The sequence below is a fragment of the Lissotriton helveticus genome, chromosome 12, assembly GCF_964261635.1.
Source record: "Lissotriton helveticus chromosome 12, aLisHel1.1, whole genome shotgun sequence".
Classification (NCBI taxonomy): domain Eukaryota; kingdom Metazoa; phylum Chordata; class Amphibia; order Caudata; family Salamandridae; genus Lissotriton; species Lissotriton helveticus.
Window position 1 is genome coordinate 248,330,928 of NC_136073.1, and position 23,762 is coordinate 248,354,689.

The 23,762-nt window shown below is 45.4% G+C and overlaps 1 protein-coding gene across 1 annotated transcript in view; it reads left to right on the forward strand.

The window, feature by feature from the left end:
• TCF25 (TCF25 ribosome quality control complex subunit) overlaps window positions 1-23,762 on the forward strand; it is a 458,474-nt gene that overhangs the window by 255,010 nt on the left and 179,702 nt on the right. Inside the window, exon 12 of the mRNA XM_078671033.1 lies at window positions 6,553-6,709. Coding sequence (XP_078527159.1) covers window positions 6,553-6,709 — 157 coding nt within the window. The remainder of the gene's footprint in view (window positions 1-6,552; window positions 6,710-23,762) is intronic.

Below are 23,762 nucleotides of genomic sequence, written 5' to 3' on the forward strand. Positions count from 1 at the left end.
CTGGAAAGTGATATGTTACCTTCCTCTGTTTTGAGCTGGCCTTTGCTTTCCTTGCTATTGTGTAGGAGTAGGCCACTTGTGGTCTTTTGGATCAGCTGGCTCTGTAGTATTGGACACATCCATCTGGGCCATAAGATGGTCTATTCCTTGGGCTTGGTTCTGCCCTGTTTAGGTCTATTCCTCAGGTTTGGTTCTGCCCTGTTTAGCTGCGGCTGTTTAGTTGCTTCCTTGTTTTCAGGTGTCTTGCTCCTTAGGTGGTCTTCTCTGTTCGCTATTTACTAAGTCTGGTTTTTCAGACCCTCATCCATGAGGTACTGATTTGCTAATAGATTGAGGAGATGGGCAAACTGCAGGTAGAAGTATCCATCAGAAAAAAGGTTATTACCTTCTTTGATCATGTTACTGATGGATACCCTATCTGCCTGAAGATTTCTCACAAACCTTCTCACCTCTCTGTTCTGCGGATGCTTTAGTGCTGACAAGATAGGGTGGAGTTTGGTTTGTCCACTGCATTGCTTTCTCTTCACCAGGCTTAACTCTGCCCCTAAGAAAGGGCATGTAGGGGAAAATTATGAGAGCATAAGTGTTGGCAGAGCCCCACATGGCACCATATAGCACTCCTTGAAACCACATCCTGGGAGGTATCTTCAAGTGGTTTGCATGCCATAACACCATCTACAGGCAAAGGAGAGCAGTTGCAAAATGTAGATGGAGTCCCCCCCCCCCAATATTGGTACTGCAAGTCGGTAACTTCTTTGTATTGCTTTAAATTGGTGTCTTTATACAAAAAAGGAAGGCAGTCTACATTAGGATACATCATGTAGGGTTGTCCCAGCGAGGCTGGGCGGGAGTCAGGCAGTCTTGTACTGCAGCTGTCAGTACTGTCGACAGGATCTCTCTTCTGCTTAATGCGTTGTCGGGGGTGCACGTCGTTGTTTGGAAACGGAAGCGCCTCCTTTTCCAAACAACGATGTTGATAGTCTGCAAAGTAATTCACTTGCGAAGTAACGGTAATACGAAGTAACATCATGCTAAGTAAAATCATACGTAGAAAAAGATCCCGCGAAGTAAAAAATGCGCAATAATTGTACTTTGTAGTAGTGCCAGCAATGTAATGGTAGTTTAAATATATGACGTTACTTAGCAAGCCATTAGTACCCATGTCATTACTACAATGTTTTTACTTCGCAATGACCATTACTTCGCAAGTTTAAACTGCACATTCATTTACATTGCAAATGCTTTGAAATGTACTTTAAATGCGTTTTCTCCGCGTTAAATTAATTAATCCCACCATTACAACTCTTTTATTGCACGTAGTATGTAAAAAATATTTCTAATACTATTCTATCCCCCGTGACGGTGTGACTGGGCTGTGGGCCTGAGACAAGCTGTCTGTCACTGAGGAGGGAGGCTGAGACCTGCTGTGCGTCACTTAGGAGGGGCGGGGGGCCTGAGACTAGTAAAACGGACACAAGAGCGGTAGGGTGAGGTGAACAAACGGCGGAAAACGTTTTGAAAATTATTTTCTCAGTTGCACACTGGGGCCAAGATGAAATGAAATGAAATGAAAGCAGGATTTATAAGGCGCATGGCTGCCCGTGAGCGTCCCAGCGCTGGTGAAAGAGGTAGTAGAGGGGGAGTGAGAAGTTATGGGAGGAGCCAAGTTTTCAGGAGCTTACCAAAGGCGTGAAGGTTGGGTTTGGCGCGCATAGTCAGGGGCAGCGAATTCCACAGCTTGGGGGCGTTATAGGAAACAAGGCGACCCCCTGTACCGGCCTTTTTGATCCTAGGTATGTGAGCCAGATGTAAGTGAGCTGAGCGTAGATTTCTAGAGACTTCATGGGGTCTAATCAGATTTTTTAGGATATGGGGCCCCTTACCATGAAGGATTTTGTGTGTCATGCAGAGGGATTTGAAGTGTACTCGCTCCTGAATGGGCAGCAAGTGAAGCAGTCTAAGGGCCGGTTTTTCAGAGCTCCTACTGTTGGTACCTGTTAGAAGCCTAGCTGCGGAATTTTGTACTACTTGTAGTTTGGCCACTGGACCCACAAACAGGGCGCCTGCAGTGCCTGGGGCACACACAGCATCATAACACAGCAGAGCCGCCTGCCCCTCCCTGGGATTAGGGACTAGTTGACTCCTTTCAACTAGTCCCTTCTATTGCTAGACCAGATTGTCAGATTCCATTAGTAACCTTTTTTTTGTTTTCTTTCGTGAACTCAGTCAGTTCTTTAAGAAAACAAAATCTTAGAAACAGGTTATCTGCTTTGATGGATGAAAATGGATCCTCAGAAACATGACATCCCTGTTACCATATTTAAACTTCACCTTTCTTACAACACCTCTACTTTTGATCTAGAAATAGTTTCTTTTTTTTTCATTATCATGCAAGATATGAAAAGTAATGCTCAGTATTGGTGCAGACATGGCCTTTTTCCCCCTGTTTGTATGTGTCATGAATTATCTAATGCCTAATAGATTAATCTCGTAAAATATTGTGTGATCCGTATTACCTTTGGGATTGCAAAATGGTGTCTTACGTAAAAGTGCCCATTTAGACTGTTCTTTTTTAGAGTATCTTTGACCCATAACCACTTTACCAGTAATCTCCTCTGAAGTCCTAAAGCCAGAGCTGACAGTACCTAAATCACCATAAAAGTATACTTATGGCATTTGTAGCTGTAGTTATACATGTTGTGCATACTTCTTCTATCCAGGAAAGTAAATCAACAGAATTGGCGATGCGCCAATGTGTCCAAACTGGGTAGCAACACGTTTACCTGCCACGTACATTTTGCTATTTTCCCTGTCTGGAGGTGGTGCATCAACTGTGCCCTGGTAGTTGGCATGCTTGCGAGCGGTATGGATGACAAGGAAGTCCGATTGAAGTTGACCCCTAATGTATGCTCGGTCAGAGGGGGATGCCTTATATTTGTTATCCACCTGAGGGTGATTATTCAGGCTCCCAAAGAATGCTGGGCGCAGCCTTAAGCATTCTCTTAAGCATGGTGGGGGAGGGGGGTGGACAGACTGCATGGAACACTGAGTGAAAGAGAGTATCTCCAGCTAGAAATAATTATCCTTCGGTAGCTTATGCCTCCCGACCTTATGGTATGTGGCTGCCTTATGGAAGACCTCATGGCAGAAGTGAGTGTCATCAGGCAGGGAAAGCTTTGCAGGGTACAGGTCGGGATCAGATCCCTAGGTGGGCCGACGTCCTAATTGTCCCATGGTTCGTCTTCAGGGTGTGGGCCTAACGGTATGTCTTAACGATCTTGAGGAGATTCTGGACTGTCTCCTCCAAACCCAGAGTGTGGTGACCCCTGTGGAGAGTCAGACAAGGGGTCAGGAAGGATGTAGGTGAAAGAGTACGAGGTGGAGTTGGAGAAGGAAGCAAACAATGAGTAGGGGAAAGGCGTGGTGGGGTTAGACAAGGCAGAGGAGGTGGTGGACTACAGCCTCTGTCCTGCTGCCGTGGAATTTTAGGCATTGGCTCCATGGTTGGTGTAGGGCCTCCTCCAAGATCAGCGTCTCCTTGGGAAGAGCGGGGTCTTTGACTTTTGAATGAGGCTGATCAAGGATCCACCCAGTCTGTGGGTGGATAAGAATCTGCTGCTGCCGGATGTTAAGCTCATCCTGAAGGTGTTGGAGGATGGGCTGATCTTGATCTTCAGAGAAGGAGGAGTACTGCGCTTTGGGCGCCGAATGTTTTGGTGCTGATTATGGTCTTTAGGTAGGTGGCACAAGGTGAATTTCGGCTCAGCGTATTTAGCGTCCGAGGTTGGCTTTGAGAGTGTCTTCGAAGTGGGTGCCGAAAGGACAGTTGGAGCCGAATGTCCAGGCAATGGATAGGTGGCGGGTCGAAGTATGGTGGTGGTTCTAACCACAGCCTTCTAGCTGTGGCGAATCCGAAGCCTCTTGGTGGGCTTCAGGGCTCCAAGATTGACTCCCTCAAGGGTAAAGCTCAGACTCTGTTCAGTGCTGGGGTTGTGTAGAACAGGGATGCTTTTACTCATGGCTGCAGTGAATGACGTTGGGGAGGTGGCAGCTCATCGACCTCAGTTTCGGAGCCGGGGTTCTCGTCTAGTAAAAAACTTCCCCTCTGCAGCAGAAGTCCCCAGTTGTTGCTCTGCTTCGAAGTCCTATTCATCAAAGAGATCCAGAGCATCTGTTGATGCGCCATGGAGACGGATGCGAGGCGTCGGACTCATCCGTAGCACAAGGTGTTCTTATTATTGAATATGAGGCGACCAGTACAAGAGGCCTCATCCAGGTCTGGGAACAGACAGATGTTACACACCTGATAGAGGCATGTCCATGGATGGAACATTCGTAGTTGTCGAACTGAAGAGAAGGTCCTCGAGGGCCGAAGCCCTGAACAGGGGACAGAGAGTTGTGGAACCAAAGGCCAGTGCATGACGCTTCTAGATGAAGAGAATATGTGTCCGAGGTTACACAGACGAATCTAGAGGATCCGATCAAGCCCTGCAACAATGCCCAAGGCGTCGACGCAGAGCTCAGTGAGAATGCTTCTAAATCAGATGGTGGCTAAAAAAACAATCTAATAATGGAGCAGATGCCCATATGCATTACCAGCAATAGGTGAAGTCACTAGCCCTTGTGACTCCAACTACTTCGAAGAGAAACAAGTTGCACACGTCCACCCCAACAGCAGATGGCAGGAGAATGCACAGCATGTGAATCTACAGTACTACATGCCACAAACAGATGCTTACTCTGTATGTAACATTTTCCATTTTCTTTTCAGAGCACCTGATATTTAGAATGCTCCTGCTTTAATATGTTATCCTTAAAGTGCTGAAGTTTTATATTGACAGACCTAAAAGAAATAAGTTACCTTCCAGTTCCTTTGCCAGTTCTGTGTGAATGATTCTTCAGTTTACCTTGAAGTCTCAATGTGCTTGGAATTTGACTTGTTAGACCGAGTTTAAGCAATCATGAATGCCAGTCAATTTATTGCTACTTAGTGATTGAGAAATACCCTTTCTTCTGTCTGAAAAAGGTCTGCCATTTCTTGTTATGCGTCAGTATACTCTGATATGTTTTGATTTTCTTGTGGCCACATGCAAAGCAAAAAAAATATGATTTCTTGTTGATGGTACTATGACATTGGCCATAGTATTCTACCAGTGCTCAGTAACTGTTACTACCAGTCGCACACGTTTAAAATAATTACAACTCCATCTTGTGTGAACAAACAGCCATTGTGGAGAAGTGTGGCTCAATGGTTAGAGCGGCAGGCCCTGATGCAGAGGTCTGGCCCGGGACCAGGGTTCAATTCCTGCCTCGGCGGGTCTTGGGCTCAATTTCCTCGGACCTGATAATTCTCGCCTCGGTGCCTATTCTAATCATGGGTCCCACTCTGCAACTCTGGGCAATAGCTTGCTTAATCTCCACAACGGCCCCAACAGCGTTGGGATGCCTGGCTTCACCTTGGGGGTTCCCAGGAGTGGGCATTTCACAGGGAAAAGCCAGGAAGGGTTCCACAGCGGTATGCGTACAGCGCAAAGACACCTCAGGGTATAAGTGCGCTATACAAGTACAAATTCATTTCATTTCATTTCATTATGGTAAGTGTAGCGATACATTTGGACTTAGTGAATATGTTGTACTCAGGACTGCCTTTCTGTTGCTCGGTAGGCTTCATACTACCTAAACCCAAGCAGTCAGCTAGTGTTTAGTCTTCAAAAGGGCTAATGCGTTTCTTGCTAGGAAATACCTTGAACTCCTATCTGTGAAAGATGGGGTTTTATTCAGTATTTTCTGTGGTAGGTAATCAGCATACTAAGGCCTCAGACTATTTAACCACCACATGGCAGGCATATACTCCTAATGGCTAACATATATATTCATGCTCACCCACACCAGGCATGTTTTTGACTGATATATAAAAACAGAGTGGTTTCTGTGTCCTAGCCAAAATATCTGGAATTATCCTATATAACATAACAACATGTGTATTTGTAAATCACGTTTTCACCCAAGGGTATCTTAGTGCAGAATAACGGATGTTTATTGGTGGACAGAGCATGGAGAGCTTGGGAAGTGTGGAATTTCATCTCAGTGCATCGTATGATGGACCCCCTTTTGAGTTATGCCTTACCACTTGAGAAAAGCATTAGCAAAGTATTAGGTTCAGCGTAGAATGGAATGACAAGACATATGGACCAGAGAATGGCGATTATATTTACATTGTGATATTTACAGACCCCCTGTCTTCCTTCAGTTCTCCATGGTCCATTGGCTTTTATCTAAAAGGTGAAAGACCACAGCGGTCGGGCAATTTGGCCGAGCCTGGAAATAATGTGCTGGGAAACTTACTAAAACAAATCGGTAATTACAGTTTTTGAAGCAAATTATTGGTAAACATTGGGTTGTTGAAATAAAAATTTAGGAAACTCCTTCCATGCTTGTCACTTGACCTGTACAGAAGAGGGCTGATGCATGGCATGAGAATTTTGTTGAGAAAGGCATGCATTTCCAGTCTGTTGGGTAATGCATTTTCTTTATCTTTGTTCCCTACCCCAGAGTCACCGCAATTTGTCTCAGCTCCCTAACTTTGCCTTCTCGGTTCCACTTGCGTACTTCCTGATGAGTCAGGAAGATCTGACAGAAGCTGAACTTGCTGATGCATGTGACAAAGCAGACCATCTAATCCAGAGAGCCCTCATCATGTTCCCTGGTGGTAAGTGCCCTATTTCGCTTATTATTCATATGTTGAAGTGTAGTTTTAGCCAAGATTTTTTTGTTTTACTAAAAGTAAATTACAAAGTGACTTGCCACTTTGTATTTGTTTTCAAGTTGAATTTTAAATTGAAAATACCTGTAACTTTAAATTCCATGAATGTTCCTGCAACTAATTTGGCTTAATGTAGGCAGCTATGCTCCGGCATGCCTAATTTCGTGCAGGGGAAAAAAGTTGCAGGAGCGTGTGAAAACGATGTTTCCCATTTTAACTTCCATGTGAAATTTAGCTTGCAGCTACTGCAAAAATTTGAATGGCTTTGCACCAAATTTATCATGTAAAACTTTAGTCAGAGAATGTGCTTTTTTTGGTATGTGTAAATATATTCTGTAGTTTTTGACGTATAAGCATTTGATGAAAAAGGTGCCAGTGGGATTGAATGAGTTGAAACATTTGTAGATCTTGGCTGTTAAAATTTGCAGTTTCCAAAATTGTGATTACGGACCCTACCATTTGAGATTTCTTTCTTTTTTGACACCTGATTGGCAGATGAAGCGAATCAGATATTTGATATCCTCTTAAAATTTGAGGTGGACAAAAATAACGGGCATGGCCCAGATGACTTACCCAGGGAAATTCTGGAGGGGGTGGTGGGCACTCCGAGGTGTCTACACATTTTTACCGAAAAATTGTGATTTTTAGCAAAATCATGATCATGCTGCAGCCATTTTGTATCCATAAAAAGAGCGCCTTTTTTCAATAAAACCTCAATTTTCTGGTCTATGATTGAGAAAAGAACCAGGTAGGATGCACTGGCAGCATAGTCTGTCAGAAGGTCAGGCCATGCGGCCAACACCCCACGTGCATAGCCTAAGGCTGCACCCACCTGGGGTTGGTTGCCTGTGGCTATATGACAAGCGAGTGCAAACCCTGAAGTCCATTAGTTATGTCACACAACACACACTATAATCTTGCCACCCAGGACGCTCAATTGATTACTTTGCTAACGGCACAGTAAAAATAAGCTGCGTAACAAGAGCAGAACATGGCATATGCCATGAATTATGTTGTGTGTTGCATACCATAACTGGTAAATCAAGGTATTCAGGATTTAAATTTACTGAGCTGTAACTAACCTTTAGTTGTGTTTTTTCAATGAATATATACTGCTCTTAATCATAAAGGTGATCAACCAGCCTTCTTTATTCATTGATCTCTTGTAGTGTCATTTTCTATTTTGCTTCTTCCCACCATAGCATACTGTATGGAGCAGCCCTTTTCAGTCTTGGCACTGTACTGAAGCAAAAAATCAAAATGTTATTCACACATAAAGTAGTCCCTTTGAGTACAATGGACAAGTGCAGTATGGTGTGCTTTTAAAGAAACATTTAGTTATTTTAATTGTTTTTAAATGGTTTATTTTGTTTTATTTAAACTTTGAGAGGGTCTCGGATATTCCCACTTGCAGGGCACCATATCCCGTGTGCCAAAGATCCAATGGGCTTTCTTTCAGACTTTGTCTCTGGCTTTCACTTTATCAGATCATCTCCGTGCCCACTTCAAGAAGCGTATGATTTCAGCAGCACGATAATTACACAAGTAATCTCTACATAGCCATGTTTACAGGCATCTGCTTGGGGAACAAAACACACAAGGAAATAGGAAGGCTGCAGCTTTGGTTTTAACGAGATCTACCATTCTTTTTAAGATGGCAACCAGGAGGTCTTTTCACAAATTTACTAACACTAATGTTTGGATTTGGATTACAGAACAGAGACACATGTGAGTCTTGCCTCTTTGTAGAACTTTTGTTTTAATAATACTTATGCTTCAATCCTGGGGATTTCTAGCATATTTTGTTTTTCGGAGTAAGCTTACTACTCTATTCAACTTTTCAGTATTTTAATTAGTACATCATGATGGGGAAGGAAAAGTTACTTGTAATTCTAGTTTATTGTCCACAAAGGTTCCCTCCGGTTGACAACCACCAACTCAGACGACGCCTCACCCCCCATGGAACACATCCCCTTCCAGATCCAGCCCAACCCCAGAACTACACTCTGCAGAACACTCACGTACAGATCTCCTGGACCCCGCACCCCCTTCACCAGAGTCATCTCCGACCACATCGCACCCCACACCCATTCCTATATGAACTACATACTACTCGGATACCTGAACTTTCACCTGGACAACCACAGTGATCCCAACACCACCACCCTCCTGGAGAACCTCACCAACATAGGACTAAAGCAACTTGTCTCCACCCCCACTCACACAGCAGGCCACCCACTTGACCCCATCATCACGAAAGAAACAACATTAGTTTCTGCAATACCGCGGAACTGCTCTGGACCAACCACCACTGCATCCATTTCTCCTTTACAAAACCCACCGCACATAAACACACGCTCCTCCTCCCATGCAGAAGCTGGAACAAAGTCTCAGAAGAATACCTCACCTCCGCCCTCACCATCACTCCACCCCCCAGCTACGACAAATGCCAACACAGTAGCAAGCAACCTCCAGCAATGGATCGCCAGCTGCGCAAACACTCTTGCCTCCCTCAAGAACACCACCGGACAACACAACTAGAAAGCCAGCTGGTTCACCACGGAGCTCCTAGAATCCAAACGCTCCTGTCTGCGACTGTAGAAGACGTGGAGAAACAGCAAAACCCCAAAAGCACCCTCCGCCTATAAAACAGCCATCACAGCAGACCACCAACTCATCAAATCAAGAAAGAAAAACTTAATCCAAGACAGAATCCTCTCTAACGCCCACAACTCCAAGGAAATCTTTGCTATCTTACAGGAATTCGCAAAACCCAACAGTGAAACAAGCGACTTCCGTCCCTCCCTTCCAAGACCTCTCCAACAAACTCAGCTCCATCTTTCACTTAAAGTTCAAGACACTCTACGACAACTTAGACGACCAAGACCACTCCACCGCCTCAGCTCCCACCCCTAACGATGCCACCCAACACACCCTTCTCACCTGGACTCCTCTCACAACAGAAGGCACCTTAAAGACAATGAAGAGCATCCACTCCAGAGCACATTCTGACCCCTGCCTGCTGCACATCTTCCACAGGGCCACCACTGCCATTTAAACCAGAGCTAGGTCAAACTATTCCCTGAAAACTAGAAGCGCGCCAAAGTCAACCCACTCCTAAAGAAGCCCTTCGCCGACCCGACAGACCTCGAGAACTTAAGGCCCATCTCACTGCTTCCTTTTTCTGCCAAAATCATTGAAAAGGCTGTCAACAACCAGCTAGCACACTTGATAGAAACCAACAGCATCCTTGACACCTCTCAATCCGGATTCAGCAGCAACCACAGCACCGAGACCGCCCTCCTCGCCGCCACCGACGACATCCGCACCCTCCACGACCAAGGCCACACGGCAGCACTCATCCTCCTGTACATATCAGCAGCCTCGACACTGTCTCCCATCGCACACTAGCCACCAGACTCCACTACGCCGGCATCATAGGAAAGGCTTTAGACTGGATACGATCTTTCCTCTCAGGCAGAACACAGAGAATTAGAGTCCCGCCCTTCATCTCAGCACCGACAGAGATCAGATGCAGAGTACCCCAAAGATCCTCACTCAGCGCCACACTCTTCAACGTCTACATGACCCCCCTCGCAACCATCGTCGGAAACCACGGGCTCAGCATTGTCTCCTACGCCGATGACACCCAGCTCAGCCTCTCTCCCACCAAGGAACTCAAACTGAGAAAACAGAAGCCCTCATTCTTGGCTCCACCCCCTCTGCATGGGACGACACCTGGTGGCCTCCTGCCCTCAGAAACCCACCCACACCAACAGACCATGCACGCAGCCTCTGCATCATACTAGACTCCTCACTCACCATGAATCGCCAGATCAACGTTGTATCCTCCGCATGCTTCAACACCCTCCACATACTTAGTTAGACGTTCCATTGGGTCCCCCCCTCCCCCTCTCCGACTCCAGGAAAACAGTCACCCATGCACTCATCACCAGCAGACTGGACTACGACAACGTCCTCCACACCGAAATCAACAAAAATGTCCTCCGTAAATCCCAGACCATCCAGAACGCCGCAGCCAGACTTATCCTTGATATTCCACGATACAACATCACCCAACTCCTCTGCGAACTCCACTGGCGCCCTGTCAAAAGAAGCATAACCTTCTAGCTGCTCACACACGCTTACAAAGCCCTCCACAACACCTGGCCCCAATACCTCAACGATCTAATCTTCTTCCATGCCCCAAGAGAAACTTCCGCTCGCCTGACCTCGCCCTAGCCACCGTCCCACGTTTTTACTGGACCAGAATAGGTGGAAGATCCTTCTCCTACCTCGCAGCGAAGACCTGGAACTAACTGCCCCTTCACCTCTAACATAGTCCGAAACTGCACCATTTCAGAAAGTACCTGAAGACCTGGCTCTTCAAATGACCCCCAACGGAGCTAGTCACACCCCCCCCCCACCCCTCCCCTGTAGCGGGAATTCCGTTCTCCTACAGAACTGTGCATAGAGATTTGGAACCTCAGTGAATTAGGATGACCCAAAACTCACCTCAGTACCCAAAATCCCCTTACCAAGCTAGCTACAGTGTCTCATTGGTCTACAGAACTGTGCATAGAGATTTGGAACCTCAGTGAATTAGGATGACCCAAAACTCACCTCAGTACCCAAAATCCCCTCACCAAGCTAGCTACAGTGTCTTATTGGTCATAACAAACTCCCAATGTTTAGACAAACCAGAACATGAACTTAGAATACCTCAGGTATCGTGGAACACATGAACACTCTTTCGTTATACAATCATTTCAAACCAGAACGTGGAGTAAAAGAGGACACGTGCATATTTGAAATATTTATTTACTAATGCAGGGTTCTCAAACGCAGTATCTTAGATAATACAAGCAAACATATTACAAGAAACAAAGTTATCAGCATAGTTACTAGTCCATAGAAAGCAAAAGGTGACAGCATGCTAAAATGCTGTAATGAATAAGAGTTAACAACACCTAATTCTCACCCTCCCTATCTAGTATATTATATTATATCTAGGAAGGTCTCTTTGGGTTTTAGCAGGACGGACCCATACCTCAAGATCTCAGTGGTAGAGGATCACATCGTCTTCCACCAGCTCTCTGCATGCGAAGCACCATCAAGTGTGTAACGTGTGCTCTATGCAAAGCAATATTAAACGCGCCTAAAGCCAGATTTTGGCAGCAGCTGCATTTATGTTATGTCTAGGAAGGTGCGAAGAGCAGACCTCACAACAATACTGTGTCGAGTTATCCTTGAGGCTTCAGCACTCACTGTACAGACATAGTTTACCAAGCTAAGCTGATATCAGAGCAATAACATATTATTCTCATGTAAATCACAATGCTCTTCTAGGCTGAAAGCTAAAACAACAATTATGTGTCGTGTGCAGAAGCAGCAAAAGGTAAAATGGCGTTTAAACATTTAATAAGCTCATGCTAACTTAACACGGTATATAGGTAAGCATTAACTGTATGACATCCCCCCATGATCTGAGCACCGATAAGATAAGATAAGAGAAGGCAAGGGGCACATCATGAGAGCAGAGTTCAAGAACGATGAGCAATGTCAAAATTTAAAAACGGAGGAAAAAAGTTTTCATAAGTCAATTAAAAAAATTCAAACTTGCCAATCCAATGTTCACTTTCACTCAAGTCAATAGGTCTGGGTGGTGAAAACTGTATGTAAAATTTGCCAACAAAAAATTATGTAAGTATAAACCGGGTTGTTATCAAAAACCTGGAAAGCCTTTAGGACAAGACTGAATATGCAAAATATGCAGCAACAGCCTCCAACAGGAAGTCACTGTCATCATCCGAAAACAGTTCAGCCATCCAATTTAATAGTGGGAAAGAACATACGTGCTCTTCCAGTACCGGAGCCTCTATCACCATCAGAGGACATCATCATTCAGCTTGGATAGATGCAGTTTAACCGCAGCCAAGGTAGAATGTTTCAGCCAATTTTGACATAATTTGCCTACTGAATAAGTGGTGACAGAATGGTCAGTTTCAAAACGTGGATTAGGTCTGACTTGTGTAAAGCCATCTGCCAAACCCAGAAAACGATGCTGGCATGAATCAGCACTCCTATGCCACATCAGCCAACCCTTTGGATCCACACTGGATATGTTAAAGGATGAATTGTGTAATAGAGCTTGCAATTCCCTAATGAAAAACTGAGTAATATTACTCCAGCCAGAATATTCTTCTAAGTCAGGGATGGAGGGTGTATTTAATTTTTTAGAAGTAGCTAATCCAAAGCATGTTGTCTGCGAAATAGATGAATTCAAAAACAACATATGGTTCGGGATGAGACATGCACGGTGCAAAGCCTCAGTGCCTTGTACCTGCCACTTTTTAGAACCCCAAACAGATTTAAGGTCAATAGTGTCCTTCCACAACTCGTAGCCGCCAACAGTCAGCTGATCAAGAAAGGACTTCGAGTACAATAATTTAGTATCGGTAAGTCTAACCTTGGACATATACTGCTGTGTTATTTTAAAATAAAAAGACTCAGGATTGGACTGATTAAAGTCGGTAAAATAAGTGTACTTTTTCAAAAAAGTACTCGAACTGCCTTGTAAAGGAGCTGGGCAATGCTCCCACTGCGTATAATTTACAGTATTCCTTCTGGAATTAGTTTTATGTAAGTAGTGATTGCCAAAATGTTGGAAGCAAAACAAATCACCATAATTAGCAAATTCTCAGCATCAAAGGCAGCATAATATTTCAAATCAGAAAACAAAGCCTCTACGGCCTGAACATCCCAATCATCATAACGCATGTTTTGTTTTACTACATCCCCCATGTTTACCCTGAGCACATTAGGGACATTAACAACCTCAGTAGGGCCATGGATTTGAAATTTAACCGCATCCCAAACAATCCCATCAAGGACAGGCCAAGCAGTGATGTTAACAAAACTCAAGTCTCTTTTCAGTCGGTGTGCTGAATGCGATGAGGAAAGGGGGGCCAAAGTTCCATTTAGATGTTGAATGCATGTTCTCTCCTTGACATAGTGTCCATTGACGATTCGAAAAAAATAAAACACAAAACCAATTGACATAAAAAGGTAAATCGAAAATAGCACCAGCCAAATATATGTCCAAGGGGGAATCAAATTTTTTTTTTTTAAACAGACTGGCATAAACTGCAAAACGTGACGGCTTCTTGGAGTTGTGTGAAACAGTGTCAAAAGAAAATCTGGATTCAGTGGCTAAACGTGTTTGCAAATCAGGAATCGATAAGTCAGTTGGGTAAGTGTAATCAAGTTCATCAACGATATCACCAGGCAAAGTACTTAATAAAGGACTGGAAATTGCAGGCATCTCGAAGGCCACCTCTGGCTCAGGATTAGAAGCAGTGGCCAAAACAGAATTTCTCACAATCGAAGGACAGGCGACTGCCGGTGTCATACTAAAAAGAATCGACCACCCTGTGTATCTTGACATTGTCAATTGAAATAAAACTGTTTTCCTTACGACCTGGAAGTGGTGGTAAAATGACTGTTCTTGTGCCCTTCACGCCAAGCACAGGAACCGGAGCTCGATAGGAAGGACCAAATTCTTTCTTGTTATCGATCTTCTCTCAAACCAGTTCTCCAACTTGGGGTAGCCAGCCAACTACCGGGATCTGCACCGCATCATCCGATGTGGAGGGCAAATGTTCCTTTGCAAGACACTCTCTGGTCTTTTGTAGATCCTGTAAAACATTGCAATGTTCATCTACGTCAAAGGTTGTGGCGTGGGCCACGCAGTCTAGACCGTCAAGGTCAAGGACGTACATCTTGATACCAAAGAGCATTTCGTATGGGGTCCGCCCACCCAGAGACCTTCTAGGGAGATTATTAAGAGCATGCTGCCCGCCATTGAGGTGGGCCAGCCAATTTCTGCCAGTGCCTATAACTCGTGCTGTCAAAGATTGCTTTACGTCACGGTTCATTCGTTCCACTACACTATTACCCTCAGGTCTGTATGGAGATGAAAACTTGACTTGGACCCCCATCGAAATCATGGCATCCTTATACGCCTTAGAGGCGAAAGCCGGACCCTGATCCGAATGGAAGGTACCACAGGCAAAAATCCCTACAAAGACACGCAAATCTCTTATGACAGTCCGTGAATCAGCGCTGCGATGGGGCCATACCCACACAAAGCGTGTGCATGAATCAACTGCTACTAAGATGTACTTATACGCAGTATCAGAAGAAAAAGGACCGCAGTGATCTAAATAAACGCATCCTAGTGGTTTAATAGAAATTAACAACTGTGTCTGTGGCGGACGCGCAGCAGTCGAAGGCTTAATCCGCTGGCAAATGTCACATTGAAGGACATAATCGCGTGTCTGTTTGTACAGTCCCCGCCACCAGAAATGCTGTTGTAATTGAGTAACAGTGGCCGAGACGCCCGCATGCGTAGACGCCACACCTTCATGCGCCGCTGTAATCAATGTAGCTCTGCGATCTGAGTTGGGAATCAACCGTTCCCCAACTTCAGGAATTTTCACATAAGGAACCTTATCGGTACTTAAGTGGTATGTGTACTTCGAAGGGAACCCCGTAGAATGTTTACCTCCCTTCTCAGTGGCAGCAACAGCCGCCAAGATATCATCATCAATCTTACTTTTGGACCGTGTAACTGCTGCAACTAAATATGTCGATACTGCTGATTTCGCCGCCTCATCAGCAAGCGAGTTACCAACAGCGTGAACTCCAACACGCTGATGAACGAGAGTATGAATCACAAACACAAGTGGCAACTGCTCTTTAAGCTCAGCCACTCGAACCCAGATCATTTTATGTTTTATTGTGCTACCCTTGGAATCACGAAAGTCATTCTGAATCCAAAAGAACAAGTTTTCATTGTAAGACTGGACACAGTAATAGGAATCACTCACAATAAGTGTCGTCACACTCGGATCTGCGTACTCCAATGCAAGCAGCAGAGCTCGAAGCTCCGCCAATTGTGCGGTGCAGTCCCCTAGAGTCTGCGTGTGCACGACCCTGGACTTGAACTCATTGTTAACCATGGCACCGACCACAATGGCGCATGCGGAAACGTAGCCGTGTTTAGAGCCATGCGCAACCTGCGCCGAACCATCAGTGTAAATGATGCAATGGAAATCCTCCAAAGGTCGCATTGCTAAAGGAGCCGGATGAACGAATTCATACTGCAAGTACTCCTGCGACCGTAATGAGGCGTCAAAAATAAACGTGACATCCGTGGACGTCAAGGAAGCAGCCCATTGAATCCACCGAGGGTGCAAAGCTTTAGAATTCGGTACACTGGCTTTCGTAACTGCCTCTAAATGAGGACAGGGGGTAACAACCAACATGCGTTTTCCCTGTGACAGAGCACGTTCTTTAAGAATCGCCATCTGGACCGCCGTTAAAACTTTCTCCACAGTGGAAAACCGCATTTCAGCCGAAGGGTACAAGTGTGACTTGTAAGCAATAGGTACTGTGTCTCCTTCATTAAAAGTCAGGTACGTGAAACCCACCGTCCCCGGAATGATTCTTATCACCAGGTTGGTGTGGTTGTCACGAGTCAGTAAAAATTTAGAAGCGAGCAGATCAGCCTGCAAGGATTGCAGAATAGCTGCGTGCTCAGGCAGCCAGCCAGCATGATTTGGAAAAAGTTGGTTGTATCCAAGCATACAAAGGCTTGATACGCTGGGCATATTCCGGAATGTATGTTCTCCCGAAGTTTAAAAAAACCCAGTAAAGACTGTAATTTTTTCAGAGTTGTCGGAGCGCGCAGTTGTGCGCATTTCTCCAGGAAGTGAGGAGCCAAACCTCTACCTTCACTGTTGAGCTCGTAGCCCAGGAACAACACTGTATACTCTGCAATGTGCGACTTTGCAAAGTTGAATTTGTAACCCATGTCTGCAAAGGTACAAATTAAGCTGTTTACTCGACACAGATGCTCCCAAAGTTCGTCGTCTGTGAGATGTGTCATCCACATACGAGCATGCATCCGGATTGATTCTCTCTAAAAGAGAGACTATGCGGACAGTAAAAATCCCAGGGTTATTCTTATAGCCCATAGGCAAACGCCAAAATTGTTTTTGGACACCGCCGCATGTAAAGGAGGTCCATTGGGAACTTGGACCATCCAATCTATGGGCATAAAAACCGTTGGAAATGTCAAGCGTGGTCTTAAAACGCTTACGCACAAGACTATCCACTAAGGCAGAGCTGTGAGTATTCTGTACTGCACAGGTACGGCAATGCGAGTTTAAATGCCGGTAATCCAATACCAAACGGTACGAACCGTCAGGGTTGGTCACAGTAAAAAGAGGGTTATTCATTGGTGCGTAATCAAGAGAGAGAGGTAGGACCAGAAAGCTAGTCCATGTCCCCGGTTAATATATGATTAAATCAAAAAGAGACTAGCTCAAGTTACTTTAGGGGAGGGGGAAGACTCTGGTATGTTTTGTCACGGAGTGTGAACACCCAGCAGGTGTGTTCAAAAAGCCCTCACCCACCAACCTAGTTGGTGGCATGCTTCATCATCGGGCCCACCCAGTGGCACCTAGCGTGCCCTGGGTGTGCTTCAACGCCTGACTACAGCGGAGCTGGTATATTACTGAGTGTGCGGTGAAGATAGTTAAGGAAGTGATGTTAAAACGGCTGGACGGTGGTCCCAGTACCCGAAGGTAAAATTAGACTTTAATACCTGGGCCTCCGTCAGCGGTTAAAAATAAGGCAAGGGGATGTAAGGGGCGAGTTACGACCTCTCACATCCAATGGGTCAACATGTTTCAGCCAGTGCCTTATGACTAGACTGGCTTTCTTCAGGACCTAAAATAAGTGAGTGCAAATTACCTAATGGGGGTGTAGGGGAGACTATGTGCATATGCGAAGGAGGCACTACAGGTCCAGAGCAGGCTCAACCCAGAATTACTGGTCAAGCCTTTGCCACCTCCCAACCTTGAGGTCAGACTGAGCAAAAACTTGCGTGGTCTTGAGAAGGGAATCCCCCTCTCACACGTAGATACACTTTAGGGCGTGTAGACACATAGTCTCCCCTACACCCCCATTAGGTAATTTGCACTCACTTATTTTAGGTCCTGAAGAAAGCCAGTCTAGTCATAAGGCACTGGCTGAAACATGTTGACCCATTGGATCAACATTTTACCTTCGGGTACTGCGACCACCGTCCAGCCGTTTTAACATCACTTCCTTAACTATCTTCACCGCACACTCAGTAATATACCAGCTCCGCTGTAGTCAGGCGTTGAAGCACACCCGGGGCACGCTAGGTGCCACTGGGTGGGCCCGATGATGAAGCATGCCACCAACTAGGTTGGTGGGTGAGGGCTTTTTGAACACACCTGCTGGGTGTTCACACTCCGTGACAAAACATACCAGAGTCTTCCCCCTCCCCTAAAGTAACTTGAGCTAGTCTCTTTTTGATTTAATCATCGGTTATTCATTGGTGACACACATGTTTCAATAACTCCTTGATATTCTAATTGTTCAAGGATTTCTGCAACGGAAGCCTTAGCTTCATGTTTAATGGAATATTGCGGCTGCGGCTGTGGCTGGGACCGTAAAGGAATTTCGTGGGCCGGGGACAATTTATCCCACCCACAATGTGTACGGTACAGAGCCGGCGCTAGAGCCTTAGCCCACTCTTCTGCAAAACTCAGCGCATGCTCCTTCGAGACTGTGTGCGCGAAACTGGGGAGGATCACTTCCTCCCCTCGCGGAGCTGCGAGAACAAAAGGTGGGGGCCAGTCAGCCTCCAAAAGCAAAATGTCATACGTAGACGAAAGATTTTCCCAAAATACCCCTTTTATGGTACGTTGTATGTCACCTTCGATTAACAGGACAATTTCATAAAGTCTGTCAGAGGGAGCAACTCTAGTATCAGCCGTTTCTATTACAACATAACGGTCAGTCGCTGTCACCTTCAGTAGTAGACGCAGGGCCTCCCGCACTATGGTAATCTCCGCCGCGCTGTCCAGCAAGGTCAGAGCCCATGTCAGATTCCGAAGCCGCGTTCTCACTATCCGTGGCATATCTCGCTGTTAAAGCGGCGACTTTCTTCTTTTGAAACTGGGGTCTCTTCGGCGTAGAGCCGTCCTGTTTTCCTGCACCGTCTTTTGGGCGGGACTGGTCACGTCCATGCTGGCCACCCCGACCCCTTCCGCCTCCTCCACCACCGGTCGCCGAGGCCGATGAGTCCTGAAAGGAACGAGGAGAGCGTTGATCAGAAACCTGAAATCGATCAGGTGATTTAATCTTCGCGCGATCGCGCAAGTCATAAACACGCTCTGTCTGCGCAGGCAATGGAGACGCAGGACGAGACTCCTGTTTCTGTTGTTGTTGCTTTCCCTGTTTTTGTTTTTTAGGCCAATTTTGTTTTTTGGACTTGGGCTGAACGTCTGTGTCAGACTTCTGCCCTTGTGGTTGCGCTTTCTCTTTAGTAGAAAAAGGCTTGAGCCCCCGACTATTGCGACCCACGGTTTTATAAGCCGCTACAATAATTCTCGCCAACTGCCGGGGTTTCTCGGCATCGGGAAGCGCCGCCAAAGCATTGGCTACCTGAAAGTTCACTGCATCTCCCTTGACATTAGCAAGTATGAAATTGCAAACTACATCAAAGGCGCCACACAGGCGCATACCCAATTCAACCGCAGCTTCCGGTCCGTGATCATCCTGAACACGCTTAAGGAACGTAGGCAGGACAGTCATAGATGGAGTGCCATAACACCTCGCATAGACCGCCGCAAATGTTCTACCCCAGGTTTCGCAGTCACCGATTTCAGGGGCCAAGTCTTTAGGCAAACTACGTGTCAGAATCCGGTGTTTTTCACCAGGAGACGTATTCGGAAATACAGCTTCCAGCTGGTCAAATTTCTCGGCAAGCCAGAAAGGAAAATCATCATTTTCCTGGGGACGCCTGTCCATTACAGCATTGACCATCACGGGACTGAGCTTCAAACCGCCCTGTCCGGCCGGAAGTGCCGCTCCCCCCGGGGGCCCACCCGGAAGATTACGGGCTATGTATTGCACTAAAGCACGAATCACGGCAATAGAGACTACATGTAGTCTACGAATTTCAGCAAGGTTACAATTGCCGTGTAGAGGATGAGGAGTAAATCCAGCCAAAACAGGCCAATTTGCGCCTGGAATGGACAAAGGACCTAACCTCGGAGCGGTCAAAGAATGGGGTAGGGCGCCACCAAACCAAACGCGATGCTGCCAAGTATCAATTGGTACTTCTTGTGCCCTGTACGGAGTATATTCATTTGGTACAGGAGAGGGAGTGTAAGTGTGGAACACACCAGAATTAGAGTCCACAGCCGGAAATGTCACTCACGAATAAAAGAGTTCGTATGGGTAAGCCACTTCCTCACTCACCACCATTATCACAGCCAAGCCTTCCACGGGCACATTGTAAGTCAGCAAATGATTGCGCACCGCAATGCGACTATGCTGCGGAATGTCCACTGGATTGGCCATGACAGCACAGGAACGTAGAAAGACAAAGTAAACTTTGTAGCACAACTGGGTAGTAATTCAAGGAAACCGTTTTAGAAAGATTCAAGCTTGAAAAGACCTATTTCAAAAATAGGTAGGGTTTGTCCGACACCACCGTTTTCCGGAAACAACAGTGAAGGGGTTAAGGATTGAATGATATACAACTCTAGTGTCATGACATAAGACCACCAACGTATGGGCGCCATGTAGCAGGAATTCCGTTCTAATACAGAACTGTGCATAGAGATTTGGAACCTCAGTGAATTAGGATGACCCAAAACTCACCTCAGTACCCAAAATCCCCTTACCAAGCTAGCTACAGTGTCTCATTGGTCATAACAAACTCCCAATGTTTAGACGAACCAGAACATGAACTTAGAATACCTCAGGTATCGTGGAACACATGAACACTCTTTCGTTATACAATCATTTCAAACCAGAACGAGGAGTAAAAGAGGACACGTGCATATTTGAAATATTTATTTACTAATGCATGGTTCTCAAACGCAGTATCTTAGATAATACAAGCAAATATATTATAAGAAACAAAGTTATCAGCTTAGTTACTAGTCCATAGAAAGCAGAAGATGACAGAATGCTAAAATGCTGTAATGAATAGGAGTTAACAACACCTAATTCTCACCCTCCCTATCTAGTATATTATATTATATCTAAGAAGGTCTCTTTGGGTTTTAGCAGGACGGACCCATACCTCAAGATCTCAGTGGTAGAGGATCACATCATCTTCCACCAGCTCTCTGCTTGCGAAGCACCATCAAGTGTGTAACGTGTGCTCTATGCAAAGCAATATTAAACGCGCCTAAAGCCAGATTTTGGCAGCAGCTGCATTTGTTATGTCTAGGAAGGTGCGAAGAGCAGACCTCACAACAATACTGTGTCGAGTTATCCTTGCGGCTTCAGCACTCACTGTACAGACATAGTTTACCAAGCAAAGCTGATATCAGAGCAATAACATATTATTCTCATGTAAATCTCAACGCTCTTCTAGGCTGAAAGCTAAAACAACAATTATGTGTCGTGTGCAGAAGCAGCAAAAGGTAAAATGGCGTTTAAACATTTAATAAGCTCATGCTAACTTAACACGGTATATAGGTAAGCAGTAACTATATGACACCCTCCCCCTAGTGCCTTGAGACCCTCACAGGTGAGTAGTGCACATCACAAAACCCTGATTGATTGATTGATTATTAGTTGTCTTTTAAAGGGGTACTGTAAATAATATGCCATCAACTTTGGTTCACTTTAATGTGACTACATACATGTCTCATCCATCAGCTATTGAAGCCTACAAGAGTAGATTACCTTACTATTTTTCTTTCTTTTTCTTTTTTTTAATTTTTTAATATTCTTTTTATTGGTATTTTCAAACAACAAGCAGAGAACATAACATAAACATCTCGTGAACTATTTTTCTTTCTTGAACAAATATTTTGTACATGATTTCAGTTGGATGTTAGTTGATGAAGCTCTGCACCATCAATAGAAACCCCCCTCTTTGTTTTTCCCTCTCTTATTTTGCACTAGCCTTACAAACTGTTAACCTCCTGTGAGCTGATTTTGTTCCCTCATGGCAGATGCTTTTATGGTAGCCATCGAATATGTGAAGAGAGTGTGCAAAGTTAGACTTCTTTCCACCTCCGATACCTGAACTGTTTTCATGTTAACTCACTTGGCATGCACCCATAGGGCACTCCGAATGTCCTTTTATATTTCAGAGCTAGGAAATTTGTTTGTCCCTGCTTTACTGAGAAAATGTGTCTAAGTTGGGGCCTGATTTAGATGGTGGCACACTTGTTACTCCGTCACAACGGTGATGGATATTCCGTCTGCCGAAATATAAACCCATAGAATATAATGGCATTTACATTTCAGCAGACAAGATATCTGTCACCGTTGTGACAGAGTAATACGTTTGCCAAGATCTAAATCAGGCCCTTAGTTGTGAAAATCTTTGTAAGGCAGACTTGCAGGGGACGCAACACCCTTGAAGCTGCAGCACCTTTCTGTGCTGACAAAGCCATTGATGCCTACGCAGCCCTCGATGCTGTTGAAACCATCGGCACTGCACATCCCCCTCGGTGCCGGCGAATCTATCTGGGCCAAGCAGGCATAAGGCATCAACCCCATACAAATCATCAGCGCCAATCCACCCTTGACCCAAAAAAAAACAATCAACGTCCAAGCCAGCGACATCGACCGCCAATGCTCCTCAGGAACATTGTTCAAAAATCACACAAGGACATGACACAGCACAAGCGTTTTCCAAACCCATAGCACCATCAATCCTGATTTGGTGGGCAATGTTTTTGAAAACCTCCAAGATCTTCTGGAGGAAAAACACCATTTGTAGGCGGAACAAGAACCTGAAAAGATGGCCTATAAATGGAAGAGACCAGACATTGTGCAACCTCAAAGAAGACTGTGAGCATAACGCTACCAGGCCTATGCCACTTGACACTATATCACCTCCAGAGTCCATTTCACCATCGTCCACACACTCAGAGGATGTAGACACAGGACGTCCCACACACTACTCTAATGGTGACGGGTTTGAGGGAGTGCCCCAGATAGTCCAGATCCTTGGGATGTATATGATGTTCCGCCAAACCCTGACACCAATGTCCCAGTCAAAGCCTCACCTCCAAATGACCCTTTTTCATAGTGTCCATCGGCGTGCAGTTGAATATCATAAGGTACAGATGCACACCACTGAGGAGGAAAGTGACTTCTCAGTTGAGACGCTCCCCAAAACTGAGCGCTCCGTTCAATACTTAACCGTGATAATAAATGCTAAAGGTCTCCACTGAGATTTTCAAAGAGCCAGTCAAATCAAGGGTATTTACTCCCTGTACTGGGCACAAATAGAAGCCTTCCCCTACTGATCCACTTTACATTAGAGGACACCCTTCTGTGGATTCCTTAGTAGTCACAACACCTTGGATGAGGGTAGCTTTCCAGAGTACAGGTGATGCTCCTACCCCAGATAATGAGAGCAAGCTTATCGATGCAGCAGGCAGGCGTGTGGCAGTTGGCCAGGCTAATCACAGGCGTATAGTCAACTTGGTGGGCTTGCTCTTGCGTTACAACAGGGCTCCTGGGTTAACATGGGAGCTGTTACAGCACCTCCTGGACCAAATTTTTTTTAAAAAGGGGAGGAACGAGTTACTGAGGGCAAACAAATTTCAAATGAGACAATTAGATGTGCCTGGATAGTGCAGATACTGCTGCAGGAGGGATTCATTCTTCCATTGTATTGCACAGGCATGCTTGGCTGTGCATTTCGGGGTTTAAACCACGGATACAACACATACTCAATGTCCCATTTGATGAGGTGCACCTCTTTAGGCCCCGAGGTAGATGCCTAATTTGAAAAAAAAATAAAAAAGGACATGCAGACTGTGAAAACCATGGGGCATTGCTGTCCACAACACCTAGGCAACAGTCCTTTCTTCGGTACCAGGGCAGGGGGGTGGCTAATACCACCACCACCACC